The 11,969-nt window shown below is 36.6% G+C and overlaps 1 protein-coding gene across 1 annotated transcript; it reads right to left on the bottom strand.

Annotated features, from left to right (window-relative positions):
* Positions 1–85: 85 nt before the first annotated feature.
* Positions 86–6,764, bottom strand: mier3b (mesoderm induction early response 1, family member 3 b). The gene is made up of 12 exons (XM_055039647.1): positions 6,702–6,764; positions 6,351–6,496; positions 5,996–6,115; positions 5,519–5,642; positions 5,017–5,090; positions 4,846–4,918; positions 4,589–4,737; positions 4,391–4,472; positions 4,052–4,146; positions 3,830–3,957; positions 3,562–3,716; positions 86–3,452 (listed from the first exon to the last, which is right to left on the bottom strand). The coding sequence occupies exons 2-12, from the start codon at positions 6,447–6,449 to the stop codon at positions 2,980–2,982; spliced, it is 1,572 nt and encodes a 523-aa protein (XP_054895622.1). The 5' UTR covers positions 6,450–6,496; positions 6,702–6,764; the 3' UTR covers positions 86–2,979.
* Positions 6,765–11,969: the final 5,205 nt, after the last annotated feature.

Raw genomic sequence — 11,969 nt, forward strand, 5'->3', positions numbered from 1 at the left:
TGGATCTGTACACAAGGTATTAAAGTACAACAGAAAATACAAAATGTTTAACAAAAGACAAAAAAAACAAAAACAGCAATGTTTATGTACAATTCTTATAAACAATAAAGATAGCTTCTCAAACATTTCTCATAGTGAAGTTTTTGATTGTCTATATTTCTGGATATACATTTTTAGGTTTTGTAGGGTTTCTTTTATTCACAAAGGTGTTTTTCGGTTTTAAAGGATGTGGATTTTCAGTTTCAAGACACGACTGCTATATTCCGTTTAACTTTTAAACTTCTAAACACAATACAAAATAAATTTGTTTAGTGCTTTCCTGCACACACAAATCTCAGGCCAGAGAGATCAATAAAATATCACATTTTCGAGTTCACAGGGAGGTGAGAACCTACTCAAACTACTTAATGGCCTTTACATTCTGACAGTTTTTAGTCTTTGTACAAACCACAGGTGAAATAAATATCACTGCACTGCTAAAGCTAGAAGAGCTTGGAGGACCTACTGCATTTTGCACATTGCATTAAAAGAGAAACGAGCTCTTCGCATACTTAGAATCAGCAGCCATCCCTTGACCACCAAGACAAATATCGACAAGTAAAAAGTTTTAGGAAAGAAAGATGTGTCTTTTACACATGGCTGCACAAACCGCAACATTGAGTAATACCAGCACGTCTTTAGGTAAAGCCGTTTTCTGTGGCACACAAGAGAGGCAGGCGCAGCAGGCATGCGTGGTTTCAACTGCGGCCTGGAGCTTTTGGGTATCGTGACTATCCAAACAGAGAAAAACGTAATTTGAACAAGTCAAATGTTTAAATGCAAAAACAAAACAAAAAAACATGACTGTACATATCTACAAATTATTGCCTTTCTGACAGAGAACCAAATTTAAAATCTTTGTATCGACACAAACTCACAAGTGTAAGAGGTCAGTTAATAGGCGTTTTAAAGGCTATTTGCTAATTATTTACATGAAATGCCGATGTAAGGAACCTCTCTCTGATGCTGGGCTTTCAAACTGAATTTACATGATGGAACTTAGTGATGATTTAGTGGGCATGAATTTGATCTTTACACAAACATTATGGGAGAAATGCAAACATGTACTGGACAAGACTGACATGATATTCCCCTGAAACAAACTAAACACTCATAGCACGATGCATAGATAAATTAAGTAAACACTACTACTGCATCCAATTCACTGACGCCGATCCGCTGAACTTTTTTTTTTGTTTGTTTTGTTTTACAATTGTGGAATTCAGTCAAGTAAAAACCGCTCCATTTCTGCTACGTTGCTCCCATGAAATTGTCAATCGGGTTTTAAAAGGCATCTCTCGTCAGTACAGGCTGAGCAGAGGTTACGTACGCAACTCAGAGGCTTTAAATAAACATAACACCACCAGCAGGTTTACCAAAGCTTGCTAGTAATGGAAAGAAAAAAATGGAGCTACTTGATTGAGGAACAAATTCTACCATATTTAACAATGACAAGGTCATATACAGGTAAACCTGCCAAAGAGCAGCATGAACAAACTTCAAAAATATTAAATTAAGTCTTACAAAGGTCAAAATATACTCAATAAATACAGAACTTTACTGTGTCAGTGTTTACATGGCTATTAACCCAACCACAATCTTTGCATTGCTATATTGCTGTTACAGTTTGCTCCAAAGAAGATTTCACAACAAGGAGGAAAGGAAAACAATGCCACTCCGATTACGTGAGGCTGCAAAACATTTTCTTCACCAGCTGTTTAGAAGCACGATGATAAAACAACAAATCAGGGCCAGAAATTTAGGTTTGACATTAGAAGAAAAAACATAAAAAGATGCTGCAAAGGTTCGCACCTGCCGAGTTTATCTGAACTTAAAGATGAGTTGCACCAAGAGACTGCCTCTTCAAATCAAGAAATGTTTTGTCCATCGCACTCCTCCGGGGTTAATGCTGTAATTGAGTGAAAAAGACTGAAAACTAATTATTTTAGTATCAACAGTGTCTGAAAATTAAACTTGTGTAATCTATAATCCATATATAAATTAGGCTGCAAAAGAGCAAGAGAGAGCAATACTTGAATCAGCTAAAGTACTCTAATTTTTGTTCTTTAAGTGCTGTGTATAATACAACATGACAGATTAGCTTTTTAGAAAACTTAATCTACATTCTTTATAGAATACAAACCAGGGCTCAGTTTTGCTTCTTCAAGACAAGTCAAAATTTCAGAAAAAAAACTAAGTAAGTTTAAGTAAAAGTTAAAGTAAGTTTAAGTGCGACAAATAAATTGTAACAAAGATTCTGATTGGTGCATCTCTATAAACTAACTCAAATTTAAGAACCTTTGCAGCAAGTCAAAACACTTCCTGGCCTCTGAGCAAATCTGCATGCTAGTGTTACTTCCACTCAGGTTTTTGGAGGTGGTGGGGGGTCAACAACACCTTCTGCACCATTCTGATTACTGAAAAGTACCTGTAAACCAAACACAATAAAAAAACTTAAATAAAAAAAAATAACTTAAATATAAGTACCACATCAAATAAAGACAGGAAACTACTAACACTAGAGGCAGAAAACAATCTGTTTTGGCAGCTGAAAAGAATGGCAGGATAACAGACTAGCGCTGAAGATGCTTGTATATGTCAGGGAAAGAAGATTCACAACTCTCCTACTGCAGCTTCTGGGCCCCACGGTGCATGGACGTTACACATCTCATAAACGCAAACGAAAGTAAAATAAATGGCTATATAAACTCTTGAGAGAAATCAAGATTTTAGTTCTATATGGTAGACATCACTGATGTCATATTACACAAAAATGAAAACAAAAAGTATATTCATATACATATATATAGATATGTATATATTTATATAATAGAATTTAAACAAATCAGATTTTCCAGTGAGGTCAGTCTTATGTACAAGCAAGAAAAAAACCCCAAAAAGGTTTCAAAAGGGAAGAACAGAGGAAGAAGACGAGGAAGATCACTCTGACTGAAGTGCTGCAGTATGCTGTGTGTGGTGCCGTGCGTGCGCTCCCAGAAACCCGTTGGGCTCGCCGCTGCCAGCTAAGCTCCCGAAGTCTGTGACAGACACGGCCATTTTGGCGCCGGTGATTCGGTGGTGGTGTGTCGTTGTCCGTCGGGCTTCAAAGTCCACACCGAGGTTAGCGACGGAAACGTCGTTGATAAACGAGTCAGGCAGTGTCATCTTGAGTCTCTTGGAGGGCCGCTCGCAGTCTTTGTTGACGCACACTCCTCCGAGCTGGCCCAGGTCGGAGTAGAAGCCGGCGTCGAGCATGTTGAGGCAGTCGGGGTCGGCACCGTTGGAAGGGAACCCGAGGGATTCGTCGTGGTTCAGCGATCCACGGTGGAGACTTTCCAGAGGAGGAAAGCTGTAGGAGTCTAAGCAACTCACCTCTCCAGGGGAGCATACTGTGGCTACAGTGTTGCTTAAAGCTGTGAGGAGACAGAACGGTGTTAGCATGGAACATCCAAAGATGACAACTGCAATTATAAGTCAGAAGATCATCTGTTATGAAGAATTTCACATTCCTCCTATACAAACCTGTGAGATCACTTGCAGTGATGGAGTTGAGCAGACTGAGCTGCTGCTCTGTTGTGGCCTCCATCCTTCCCCCTCCACCCACACCTGAACACACAGATGACGAGCTGTCCACCGCCAGCCCCTCTGCTTCATCCACCAGCCTGTCCATCAGGTCACTGCGCAATAAAATCACAACCAAGACAATTTCTTTAACATCAAGTATGTTTTTTTTCCCCAGTGTGTTTGACATGGAGCAAGCAGGTCAAACCGACTTGTTCCGGTCACTTACGTTACACCAGGATAGCTGCTGTACTTCTTCTTCCCAAACCGATTCTGCTGCACAAACACGTCGAAACGCTCAGACTTCTTCCACATGTAATAAAACGCTACACATTCTGCTACTGTCCGTGTTGTTACCTGAGGGGACAAGAACATTAAAATTCAATAAATTGTTTTTTTTTTTTTTTACTTTTGCATAAATACTATAGTAAAAATATGAAACAAGTCTCACTTTGTGTTTCTGAATAAGGTGAAAGTTCTTGTCGTACATCTGGAGAGCATGTTCAAAGTTCCTGCACTCTTCCTCCGACCATGGAGGAGATTTTTCTAAAACGAAACACAACAAATATTAAAACAATGATTTCTGGAATTATCTCAAAAGTAAAGAATGTCTTAACCAGAGAGTCAGTCCAAATAACTGAGCTTAAAGAATTAAGTTTATTACTTGATCTAACATCTAACAAGACTAACTGGTTATTCTATGACTTACTGTTACACCTCATCTGAAAAAACTTACACATTTATAAATGTATACATATGGAATAATGTGATCATTTCCTTGTCTGCTTACCTTTATATGATTTCATATGGTTGCAGTATCTTTCTAGTGCTTCACGGATGTTGTAGTTGCATTTCACAAGCTCATATAAAGCCTAAGATGGAAAAAATGAAGTGTTGGACAAAACACATCAAATAAAAACTACCCATCGAAATCTTGATTGTTTTTCAATGTGTCACATCAAAGAATTGTCAAGGAGATGTGACCTACCTGCTCGTCATCTCGAACATGCATCCCTGGTTTGTCGTATTCTGTGCTTTCATCCGTTGTCCTTGACAATACTTCAGAGAGATAACTCCTAACCTTGTTTTCTGACAGAATGTCTGGGCTCCACAGTAACTCGTCATCATCTTCATACACTGTTGACAAGAGGAGATGATTTAGAGTTAGAGCTTCTGCTTGATTCCTCTTGCTGTTGTTAGGAGTTGGCTAGACCGCCATGTACAGATGCAAAAAGCAGCGCTCACCTTTCTCCTCATCTTTGTAGTGACAGAGGCCAGATGGCACCTCTGCTTGGTACTCTAACCCCACCATGATTTCCTTGAAAAAGAGAATACACACCATGATGAAAGTAAATACAAAAACTTCATGTCATGAAGTTTATTATGACGTGATCTCTAATACAATGCATCACTCACTTTTCCAGAGTCATCGGGGCTTGGCCCAAGATCGTCACACTCTGATTCTTTATCCCCATCAGAGATAGCATTGGCTAAAAACAAAACATCAATAAACACACTTCTTTACTTTCTGGTTGAGAAGCAAGAAGTTTAAACCTTCAAATAATTTTGTGAATCAACAAGATTTTGTCTGCAGAATGCACAAACAGTGTCAGGATTTAGATGACATTTTATATGTCACCTAAAGAATTTGACTATTTTGCCATGACTTTGACATATTGTTGATCTCCTGTTCATAGTTTTCTTTTTCAGGGTAAACACTCTGAGTTTGGGCATCATCATGTTGAAACTTCATCAACCATGCCAAAATGTGACACAAAATGTTATGATAAAATAAATGGATGCAAATTATGTTTGTGCAAAGTCACTCAGTCACAATCCTAATGCAAATATGTAATTTTTCACTCAGTATGCTGTACATAAAACTTTAACATGAACAGACACAAATCTGTAAACTTACATCGAAGTGTTCTTGGAAAGAAGTCTGTGGTCTCATGAGAAGTAACTGATGGGGTCAGATCATCAGCTGAAGATTGGGTCTCCTCCTCATAATCACCAGATAATAGATCTTTCGCTATTTCCTCCTGATGAGACCAGAATAAACAATTAGAAAGCACACAACTAGTTATTTGGTTGTGGGCACCCCTAGATCAGGGGTGTCAAACTCCAGTCCTCGAGAGCCACTGTCCTGCAGTTTTTCGATGTGCCACAGGTACAAAACACAGGAATGAAATGGCTTAATTACCTCCTCCTTGTGTAGATCAGTTCTCCAGAGCCTTGCTAATGACCAAATTATTCTATTCAGGTGTGATGCAGCAGAGGGACATCTAACAGTTGCAGGACATCGGCCCTCGAGGACTGGATATTGACACCCCTGTCCTAGATATAAACTTTTAATATATTTAATGTGTGTGTGTGTATATTTGCAGGTCTTTACCTTATCCAATGTCATGTCAGGAAGCTCAGTCAGATCCCCAGAGGAACTGTCTACACTGGAGCCTGCTGACGCCTCATAGCGATAAATAGCCAAAAGTTCTTCCAAAGGCATGTTCCCTTCCTGATGAAAAAACAAACAAAAAACAAAACAATTTCAACAATTTTTTCTGTGATCTGATGGCTGCATTAGATGGAAAAGCTTTCTACCAATTTTAATAAAAAACTTTAATTGGCTAAATAATTAAGATGACTGTTTTAATGAATTGACTTCTTTTTACTTCTTGTGAATTGGTCTTTTCTAAATTGTATTGAATAAGTATGTAATTTGAAGGCAAATGAAATGAGGACTCGTTTACCCTTTCCAAATCTGCAAGTTCAGAGCTGAAGTTCCTCCCGCCGTCTAAAGACTCCTCCTCTTCCAGGGTCCTCTCGTCATCGTATTCATGAACTAACATTTCTGCAGTTGGGTCAAAGTCATGGTCCTCTGAAGATAAAGAGCCAACTGAACAAACAAAACAGAAATATCTTAGTGGCATAGCACAAAAATTGTTTTAGGAAGATCACACAAACACAAGGAAGCACAAGACTAGATTGTTCAGATTTCAATGCAATTAAAATAGTCAGTATCCTTCTAATGCTTAAGTAATACAAAAGCATCTCTTTAAAAAATTAAACATAAAACCAATAATTCATGGCAAATTAATTACCTGGACTTGAACTTCCTAGAGAAGCCTGAAAGTAAAAAAGAGCAAAAAAATTATATATGTATAAAAAATAAATATAGTTTTGCCATCACGAGTAAAACAAATCTCTGAAAACATTCATGGACAAATATGGGAAATTTGCGATGCATATGAATTTATAAGATAAGTATTTTGTTCGTAAATGTAACTTTCATTGATACATCATACAGCATTAACAGATGCAATTAAAAGAGATGCATACATGTTTGACAGTTCTTCATACACAAATACAAAGAACTGTCAAATTTGTGATTGTGTCGCATCAATAGTCACACAGAATGTTTTGGTTTAACAAAACAGTGTTTGATTCATCTGAAAAGAAGCTGATGTTTTTTAAAGGTTTGACTGTTGGTTGACATTTTCAAATACTGAAATACCAAAAATCAAACAATTTAATAGGTTACAACATGCTTAATTAGGTTTCTCCCACACGCACACACACACACACATACACACAGAACCACACACCAAGCTGAATTAAAATGCTGACATAATTTTCAACTAAAATTTAGGTCTCAACTATAATGTTTCATTTTAAAAAGAAAATAAGATGAATGCATTTTCATTCAAGACAGCATAATGTCACAATTTTTAAAGGCAAACATATTTTAAATCATAGCACTAATATATGTATATATGACATTATCACACTTCTCATAGCATAGCAATATTTAAAACATATTTGAAACTAAGAATTTTTTAAATATTTTATTTTCCCCAAAAATGTTCAATTGAAAATTCAGCTGCTAAAACATTGCATTAAACTACAAATAGGATCTTAGCATAAAATGATTTGATGCCTTTTCAGATGAAACTGCTTGTGTTAACATTTTCTTCTTCAGAAATTGTGCTAACATATCTGTATACAAAGACGTTTTTACAGCTGCAGTAATAAAAATGAAGCAAAGTCGTGAAATGATAAGCTCCAAAAATTCGTAATTGATCAAAACAGCATCACTGAAAAAACCTCCCACATATTGTCATTTCGATAGGCCAAATGTAGGTATACATTTATTTTAAATGTCTGCTCCAAACAGCATCATGCATTCATCCAGAATACATGTTAACAATCCACAATGGGGGATACAGAGTCAGAAATACCGTTATGGTTACCTGCTATAGGTAGCTAATTTGACATGAGCCGCAAGTCATATTGCAATTGCAGATTTGAAGCAATGAATTGGGATTCTTCACTACATCCAAATAAATCAGGCCCCTGAGTAAAAGACAACAGCAAGATTTGAACTGAATCTGTTCCCGAAACAGTTTGCTAGCCGCCAAGCTAACCCTAAAAGCTTAATGTTAACGCTCTGCAGCGAGAAATGTAAACACTAATTTGGTTTGCATCGCGCCGTCATCGACAGGAAAAGATGTTCTTTCCAGTAAAGGTATTGTAAAAGTAGATCAAGCCATTCGGATAAAACTTAAACTGTAACAAACTCGAAATACTCTGTTATTTCCTTTAAGCAGCCGACTGGCGTTAAATTTACGTATCAATTTACACAGCCGCTACTGCGAAGCAGCTGAGAGCGAAGGCGCAGAGGCCTCCTAGTGGAGGATCACTTCAGACATTCAAGCATATTTTATAGGAATAAAAATGACATTTATGGCATAAGACACGCTATACATGCAGCAAAAACGTTTTTCTCCTCAATCGATAACATAAAGATTAAAACTGAAATACGTGAATACAAAAAATATCGATTAAAGACCGGGAGCTTCTCCCCTGTTTTCCCTCTTACCTCCGCCATATTGGTACCTTTAGCTAATGAGCTCGTCCTAGCGCAGTACCCGGATGAGAGCGCTGAGCCAATCAGAGGTCCAGGTGACGGCTGTAGTCGTGACGCCGGTCAAACCAACCACTGATCAGAGTAACGGCAATGATCAATAAATGTGAAATTGACAGAGGGCATTTCAAGAAAACGTGAAAAAACCCAAGTCAGATCAATCTACTATACAGAACATAATAGATGTCATGTCGTCGACCCTAATAAAACCTCACGAACCACCAGTTCCTGCAGTTTTTCTTGAACATTCCCAGTACGGTCTCAGAACATACTAGCTTATTTCCTGCTCTTCCCATTACATATTGTAGCTATCTCATTTCCAAAGCTCTGTTATGGACATGATCATCTATTTTGTTCCGTTGTCCTTGCAGCATAATAAATATTTTGGAACCCTGCTAAGAAAATTACCATAGGCAAATTATTTAACCTTTTCAGTCTATAATGTAAAGGATAATTTTTTCCTAATGCATTAAATTTACCAAAGTTTTTCTTCTCAAGTGTTTTTAATCACATTTAAGGATGGCAATTTTTTTTGTTGACATTTTTATAATAAACTTTCTTAAAGAGTTTTTCACACGCCTAAGCAGACCATCGAAACAACAAACAGAATAACGTTCTATTAGTTGTGCACTGGGGAAACACTTCCTTTAACACCTAATTTTTTAAATAAAATGTTTATATTTTATTAGCATGATAAATGTTTTATGAATTTGTAATCAGACACTTTAGTTCAGTTTTCAATCCTTAATCTTTCATCGGTAATTAGCTATTTCAAAACTTCATCATAGATGTAGAAATATCAACAGTAGAGTCACCTTAAAATGTCATTTGGCTCTACAACACTGCCTTTGAAGAGATTAAAACAATCTGTTTCTTGCACAATGGCCAGCAGGAGGCAAAATAAGTGCAGGGAATGATTCTTTTCAAACCAATAACGTTTTCCTCATTCAGGTATGATGAAAACCAGGAGGGAACCTGCATAGATTCTGCTTAAACGATGAACAAAGAAACAAAGAAAAAATGAAAAAAATAGATCAGATTTTTTTTGTTTTTGTTTTTGAAATTTTCTCTTGCTCAGGAAAGCTATGATTCAGTAATGTATAAAACTGCTGTGCAATTTTACAATTACATAAACAAATGTTAATTTTACTCTGTAAGCCATAGAAAAATGTTATTGTTTCCTAAATTATTAGTGCTTTGGCATTGCTACATTAAACACAGTTTCCCCCATTATTTTATCGAATGAAATGTATTATTTATTTAGTCAGTATTATTTTTGTTTTGCTGTCACAGGAAGTTAATATCTCCAAATCTGGAAAGTGGAATCCCCAGTGAAGGACAAACAGTGTGGGTTGCATTGGAGGACTTATGAGTCATGGTTTCAGACTATCCAGAGGAACCTCCCTCCACAGATTCTACTTGAACCATACATGAGTAGGTTTTAACAGGTAAAGATGATGTACTACCTTTCATATCTCTTCCCATATGTTCCAGAGAAACCATATAAAAGCTCGTCTTTTTTCTAAGGTACCCCTTGCAGTATTTTGTACATGTAACAACTTTAAGCATGGGAGTTAAGGGGCTAAAATCAAATTGAATACTCGTAAAAATTTTAAGTTATATAAGCAAACAATAAAAATTGAAGAAGAAAACAAGTTATAACTGCGACAGACTGGCGATCTGGTCCAGGGTGAACCCTGCCTCTCACCTGAAACGTTCACTGGAGATAGGCACCAGCACCCCTCCCGACCCCACTAGGGACAAGGGTGTACAGAAAAATGGATGCATGGAACAAGTTATAAGTTTGGTTGAAATGTAATAAAGAAATATAGTTTTTGATGGGGAATAAATTAAGACAATCCCAAATTCTCCCCACTTAAAATGGTTAAGTTACAAATGACATTAGCTAACAAGTCTGCGCAAACTTATATTTTAGAATATGCGTGCAACGAGAAATCAAGAGAAAATGCTTTGTAGGGTAAGACCTGTCTTGATAAGACAGAATAAAGTTTGCCATATAGAACACTGACAAATACCAGCAGTTCTAGAATAATGTTTTTTTTTTTTTAAATGAGTGTAAAACTGACTTACTTGTACACCAGGAGAACAGAATATGTGTTTGGAGTGAGCCACATACATTAAGAATATAACCTCACAAAATCTAAATAGTCTGGGATGCTTTGCTGCTTGCTGCATGACCTGGTCAGGAACCTGGACTGTTGAGTTTAAAAGCAACATTAGATTCACAAAATTTTGCAAACATCTTACATTTGAAAATGAACAATGCACAAAATGTTCAGTTGAACCATGTCAGAAACTGTTAAATGAGTACAAGAATCATCTCACTCTACTTATGTCAATCAGAGAGATTACCATACTATCGGTGTATCCTGACTGTTCTCTCAATGTTGCATGTGTAACTAGTAACACAAATATTCTGTCCAGAAAACGTCAGCCGATGTTCAGCATGTCAGCTGTGATTGGTCCAATGATATCAACCAAGCAAGTACTCGCTGATGTCTCTTGCTTGTGTTGAACAAACATTGCCCTAAAGCAAAGAAGATGTTTAAACATGCAATTTAATACATTTGTAAAACAAAGCAAAATAAAATAAAAATAGAATTAAGCTGAAGTATATTAAAAAGAGCATACAAAATATTGAAATTACAATGCTGATTTTAAGTGAATGTTGTGAAGAGCTTTATTTAAAACATAGCAATCAAATGTTTATGATTAATATATCATAGTTCATAATAAGAAAAAAGTAATAAAGAAGAAAGGAAGAAATAAAGAAATAATAACCTATTATGGCAGTGGGCTAGTTTATATCAAACATCATGTTTGTTGGATTTCTTAATATTCTTATATTCCTTGTGATAAGCACAGTAAAATAAAAGCAACATTTTCTACCTGTTTTGTTCCCCTTCATCCCTCCCTCTCTGGCAAATCTATGATTACTCATTTAAAAGCACTTTAAATCACCTACTTTCACAAAACAATGTTGTCAGGAAGATATGTGGGCCCTTACTTAATGAGTGAAATTGCCAGGTCAACAAGTTATCCTCTGACGTAGGTTGTGGAGAGGCGGGTTAGAAAGGGTCACCGATCCATTGTTATACTGCAAACCGGAAGCTCATGATTAACACAGGTCCACACCTACACTGAATCTGCAGTGGTCCGGCAACTACCCACTCAGCTGATGTACCTCATAATGCATTGTAACACTAATAACTTGATAATTATCCATTATGCTCCGGGATATATGGAGACATTCACTGCATGTTGATTAAGCTAAAAATCACACAGCGTTTAGGAATGGTACACTGACTGTAATGTAAAAACTGCTAGACTATGACAATTAAATTGGTCATCAACTCAGCTTATCTATAAGTATGTAATATAATATAATATAATATAATATAATATAATATAATATAATATAATA

Source organism: Poeciliopsis prolifica, unplaced genomic scaffold (genome assembly GCF_027474105.1).
Source record: "Poeciliopsis prolifica strain line A6 unplaced genomic scaffold, Auburn_PproV2 SCAFFOLD014, whole genome shotgun sequence".
NCBI lineage: Eukaryota > Metazoa > Chordata > Actinopteri > Cyprinodontiformes > Poeciliidae > Poeciliopsis > Poeciliopsis prolifica.